Source organism: Urocitellus parryii, chromosome 1, assembly GCF_045843805.1.
Source record: "Urocitellus parryii isolate mUroPar1 chromosome 1, mUroPar1.hap1, whole genome shotgun sequence".
Taxonomy (NCBI): Eukaryota; Metazoa; Chordata; class Mammalia; order Rodentia; family Sciuridae; genus Urocitellus; species Urocitellus parryii.
Genome location: NC_135531.1, coordinates 257,250,865 through 257,256,864, shown reverse-complemented (window position 1 = coordinate 257,256,864; position 6,000 = coordinate 257,250,865). Strand labels below are relative to the sequence as shown.

At 40.0% G+C, this 6,000-nt stretch overlaps 1 protein-coding gene across 1 annotated transcript in view; it reads left to right on the top strand.

Annotated features, from left to right (window-relative positions):
* Window positions 1-458: 458 nt before the first annotated feature.
* Window positions 459-6,000, top strand: part of LOC144253292 (thyroid receptor-interacting protein 11-like) — a 29,155-nt gene continuing 23,613 nt past the window's right edge. The window contains exons 1-2 of the mRNA XM_077795121.1: window positions 459-3,776; window positions 3,882-4,719. Coding sequence (XP_077651247.1) covers window positions 459-3,776; window positions 3,882-4,719 — 4,156 coding nt within the window. The remainder of the gene's footprint in view (window positions 3,777-3,881; window positions 4,720-6,000) is intronic.

Below are 6,000 nucleotides of genomic sequence, written 5' to 3'. Positions count from 1 at the left end.
AAAAGCCCCCCTCTCCCAGGCAAGAGGGACCTCTCCAGTGAGCCACCTTCGGATTTCCTCTACAACATTGATTCTTGGTGGTTCCTGAGCACACCGCCTTTGGACTCAGACTAGAACACTTTCCTGTATCTCTAGCTCCTCCCAGCCAGCCCTCCCCAATCCTGGAGCCAATCGCTGACAGGAAAGTCCAGGGAAGATGCAGAGGCCCCTGGGGGTGGGGCGTGAGGGGTGACTGTGCCACTGGCTGCCAGTCCCTGGTCAAAGACCATGACAGGCCTCTGCTTTTACAGGCAGAAGAAGGCGGTTGGTGTTGGCGGAGCCCCGCGATTCTCGGAATTCTGAGACTTTCTGGAGTCATAATGGACCCCAGCAACGCTTGAGGCTGTTCTGAGGAGAGAAGTGGATGGTGCTGGACGCGGTTTTCGGAGCTGGTCCGCTGGCTCCCTAATGTGGCGGCGATGTCGTCCTGGTTTGGAGGCCTGGGCTCAGGCTTGGGCAACTTCTTGGGGCAGGTGGGAAGCAGCTTGCCTTCCCTCACTGACCATGTATCCAGCTTCACCAGGGGAATGCTTCTGGATGACATAGGAGACAGAGCAGCAGGTTTACCTGATTGTGGGAGAAAGGAAATGGAAGCTAGTAATTCTCCACTAAGATCGGAGAGTGAAAGACTTCAAAAGTATTGTACTGATCTGGAGGAAAAACATGAAGCATCAGAGCTGCAAATAAATCCTCAGTGTCCAAGTTATGGAAATCAACTGCAACAGAAGGAGGTAGAGATCAGCCATCTGAAAGGTAGACAGATGGCACTGCAAGATCAAGTGTTCAACCTCCAGGCAGCTGCTCAATGGGTAGGTTCAGGAGCTTGTGGTGTACCAACAACCACTGCACTGGCTCCATTGGGTTCCCAGATCAGTAGTGATTTTTCAGCCTTTTCTGATGATGACATGGACTTTAGTGACCTAATTTTGTCCCACCAAGAAATAAACATATTGTCAGTTGAAGTTTCGAGACTTGAATCTAAAGTTGGCCATTCGAGGCATATTGCTGAGGCTCAGGGAACACAGAATTCTGACCCCAGTGAAATCTCCAAACTGCAAAATACTATCAAGACTCTTGAACGAAACCCAAGTCCAGACCTAGATGATCATCAGCCTGAAGTGTCAGTTTTGGAGCAGAGTGCTACTGTGGCAGAAAAGGGAACAATCCTTCCACAAAATTCTTCATCAATGGAAGAAGTGTTGAGGCTACAACGAGCCCTGTCTGATGCTGAAAAGGAAATAATGAGACTACATGATTTAAACCAGGATCAGAGTCTTGCTGAAGACAACCTGAAACTTAAAATGCATGTGGAAGCTTTAGAAAAAGAGAAGTCATCATTGAGTCAAGAAAAGGAGGAACTTCAGATAACACTGTCAAAACTGAGCTGTGACTCTCAAGTCGTTGAAAACACAGCTTCAACAGACATGAATGTGAATGTCCAATTACATGACTTAAAACTTCACTTGAAGGCAAAGGAGGAAGAACTGAATCAGAGTATCCATGAAAAGAAAATGCTGATAGCTGAGTTAGAAGAACTGGACCATCAGAATCAGGAAGCTACAAAGCACATGATTTTGATAAAAGATGAGCTATCAAAACAAGGAAAAGAAGGAGACCTTGTCATCCAGAAATTGAAACAAGATCTAGATGATGAAAAAAAGAGAGTTCATCAACTTGAGGATGATAAAATGAACCTATCCCAAGAGTTGCATGTGCAGAAGGAGAAGTTAACTCAGAATGCACAGAGCCTCAGGGATTTGCATTTAACCAAGCAGAAGCTTGAAGATCAAGTAGAAGATTTAGTAGATCAGCTAAATAAGTCACAACAAAGTAGCTTAAACATCCAGCAGGAAAACCTTCAGCTTAAGGAACACATTAGAAAAACTGAAGGTGAGCTGTCTGGATGTCAGAGTAAGTTCCAAAGTTCTCTGAATGAAGACTCTAACAGTAATGTGAAGGATGACTTGCTTCAAGAACAGGAAGCTGAAGTGAGCAACTTAAGGCAAAATCTTTCAGAAGTAGAAGAGCTCAATGAAAATTCAAAGAAAGTTCCTGTTGATCTCAAAAAGGAGAATGAAATGTTGATTTTACCATGTAAAGATGTAAGACGTAAGTTGGAAGCATCCATTGCTGCTAACAATCAAGTGTCTCAAGAAAAAGACACTGTCAAGGAGACTCTAATAAAAGACAAAGAAGAGATAGAAGCGGAACTGCACCAGGCAGAAAAAAGACTGTGGGAAGAAGCAAAGAACGACAGGCAGACTATTCAGGAACTCTCCAGTGCATCTCATTTGAATACCTCTGCCTTACAGCTGAAACCTGATTGTGTAGTTCCACTCAAGCAAGAGAAGGACTTTGAAATAGCAGGACTCAAAAAGAATATTGAACCAATGACTACTGATCCAAAAGAAACTGAGGAAATTTTGGAACCTCATGTGGAAGAACAGAAGCAATTGATACAACTTATAAAGGAGAAAGAAGTTTTTATTGAAAAACTCGAAGAAAAATGTTCAAAACTACAAAAGGATTTAGATGAGTGTTCTCAGGCCTTAAGAGAAAATGAAACTTTAAGGCAAACCATAGAAGAAAAGGACAGAAGTCTTGGCTCCATGACAGCAGAAAACAACCATCTGCAAAAAGAACTGGAGAGCCTTAAGGAACAGCAGAATCGAGCTGTCCCTGTGGCTGAGCCTAAAACCCTTGATGGTATCCCAGAAGTAGAATCGGAGGTATCTCAACTGAAAATAGTCAAAAATCATCTGGAAAATGAAATTAAACACCATCAAAAGATAATCACAAATCAAAACAAGCGTAAAACGCGACTCCTTCAGTCTTTACAGGAGCAGAAGAAGGAAATGGATGACCTTAAACACCAATATGAGCAGCTGAATGCTGCGCATATCCAGTTACTTTTAGAAAAAGATGAGGAAATTAAGAACTTGCAGAAAACGATTGAACAAATACAATCCCAGGTGCCTGGAGAAAGACTCGATGCTCAAACAGAGAATTCTGATATTTTTCAAGAAACAAATGTAAAAAGCCTCAATAGAGAAAGTGGAAGTGAACAGTGTGACCTATGGAAGGAAAAGGAGTTGTTGAAGCAAACAGTAATAGACCTAAAGGGGAGAATATTGATTTTCGAAGTGGACTTTTCTAAATTAAAAGGGGAAAATGAAAAATTGAGAGTAGCATCCAAAGAAAAGGAAAGGGAGTATCAAGAACTACAAGAGACAAGCTCGAAGTTCTCTGTGAGGCTGGGAGAAAAAGAACTGGAGTGTGAGTCAATGAAGGAGAAAGCTCTTGCTTTTGAGCAACTGCTACAAGAAAAAAGTCAGCTTTCCAATGCAGTTGCAAAAATGCAGGAGAAGACAGTTATATTTCAGCAAGAACGAGACCAAGTCATCGTAGCACTCAAACAAGTACAGATGGAAAACAGTACTCTCAGGCAGGAGGTTCAAGAGTTCCGTGACAAAGAACTACGCTTGAACCGGGAGCTAGAAAGGCTACGCAGCCATCTCTTGGAATCAGAAGAGTCTTACACGCAGGACATTTTGGCTGCAGAAGACCAAGAGATGAAACTGAGAAAGGAAGTCACGCTTTTGGAGGAGAAGCTAGTGTCATCTTCTAAGGCAAGTCATCAAGCTAGCCTCCAGATAGAGTCACTGCAAGAACAGTTGAGGTTGGTCTCTCAACAGAGGGATGAGAATGCATTGCAGCTTTCGATCTCCCAGGCACGAGTAAGGCAGTATGCCCTGTCATCAACTAACCTTCAAAGAGTTCTAGAACACTTCCAAGAAGAAGAGAAAGCAATGCATTCTGCTGAATTAGCAAAAGAAAAACAGTCGATAGCAGAATGGAAGAACAAGGCAGAAAAACTAGAAGGACAAGTATCATCATTGCAGGAACGTTTGGAGGAAACAAATGCTATGTTGCATTCTGCTTCCAGACTTACAGAAGAGTTGGATCGGAAGGAACAACAGATCCAAGAACTTAAAAGACAAAACGAGCTCGGAAAAGAAATGTTGGACAAGGCACAAAAGAAACTGTCGACTTTGGCAAACAGCCCAGAAGGAAAAGTGGACAAAGTCCTCATGAGAAATCTTTTTATAGGCCATTTCCGTACACCCAAAGGTAAACGCCGAGAAGCCTTACAGTTAATGGGAAGCATCCTGGACATTCCAAAGCAGGAAATGGAGCAGTTGTTGAGTGAAGATTCTGGTGGTGTTACTAAGTGGATGGCTAGTTGGCTTGGCGGGGCATCGAAAAGTGTCCCCAACATACCTATGACACCAAATCAACAACCTGGGCTTCATAGTTCTTTTTCAGAACTCTTTGTCAAATTTCTGGAAATGGAATCTCATCCCTCTGTTCCACCACCCAAACTCTCTGCTCATGCCATGGACTGTCCAGACTCACCAGGAAGGAGAGAGCAAGGTGGCAATGTGCCAGGAAGTGTTAAAGAGGCAGCCAAATTCAGAGGTGGTCGAAGCACCAACGGGAATCCATTCTTGGTTCCCCGTTCGGCAGCTGTGCCTCTTAGTAACCTAGCTGGAGTTGGTCTTGGTGGACCTGGGCATCCTCTTTTTAAACCCATCGCAGATTTCATGCCCACCTTTACACCATTGCCAGTGTCCCCGGACAGCAGCGCCACAGTTGTACTAGAGCACCTTCTAAAGCAAAGTCAATCTCATCCAGAGATGATTTAACACTCTAAAGAAGACTTTATAAACACTTTGTGCTTTTTTTACAGAGTGGCCTTTGGGAAAACTCATGTATTTGTAGACAAAAAGAGAAAGGAAAAACACTGGTATATATAGGTATATAGCTAATAGGTATTTTTATTGTTGTTGTGTGTTTTTTTGTTATAACAGTTTTTAAAAATTTGTTTTGTTTGCTGTAGCAGTTTTTCTTTATAAAATTTTGTTCCACTGTAGCAGCTAATCATCACCAGTCTTCAATTCTGATGTACTTTTGAGAGCAACTGTACAGAGTAGCTTTAGTGAACCATTAGCTCCAACCTCTTTTTTTAATGATTATATTTGATAAATTTAATGGCATTAAATAAAAATGATGCATTTAATTAACAAGGAAGAAGAAAGATCCAACCCTTAAGAAAAGGACATATATCTCCGATTTAGAGTATATGAAAACCAAATATGATATTGCAAAACGTTGTGAATTTTTAGTTGATCAAAGAAAACCTTGTACAACAAGTAAAAGAAAATTAGAACGGGGAGAGCCTGAACATGAAGTTTCTTGGATAAATTCTAAGATTCTTTGAATCCAAATACTATGACCCCTATCCATGTTACTTAATACCATTTCTATAGAAAACTCACTTCACATTAATTCAGTTTTCTAGATGTTAAATATGTCCAGAAGGAAGAGTATTTTCATGATTCAACCCCAAAGTAGAATCACACGATCCATTGCCAATGGAAAAGTTAGTAAGTATGTATCATTAAATACCTGGACTGTTTATTTACATACTTTTGGGGCTCCAAAATAATGCTTATAAAGACATTTGATCAAAAACATTTGGGGAGAGAAAGAAGATAACATAAATTTTTGAAAGATGAAAGGCTTTAAAAAACGAGTAGTTGCAACCTTTTTGTAAATTAAGGTAAAAGATGAATCAAAAGTTTCTAGCTTAAGTAGGTGAAATCAGAGTAGAGAAGAAGCAGATTGCATAGCACATACCTCTCTGACACCTGTAGTTTCTAAAACCATGAAGAACACTTTTATTAAAATTCACTTAAATAAAATTTAATAAATTTTTAATATAAATCATATTATAATTTAATATAAATTAATCTAATTTAAATTTATTTTATTAATTAATATTGTTTAAATTTATTAATAGTATTGTTTGATTTAAATTTATTTTATTGATATTGTTTATTAATTTATATTAATTATAGTATGATTTTATTTAAAAATTTATTAAATTTTATTTAAATT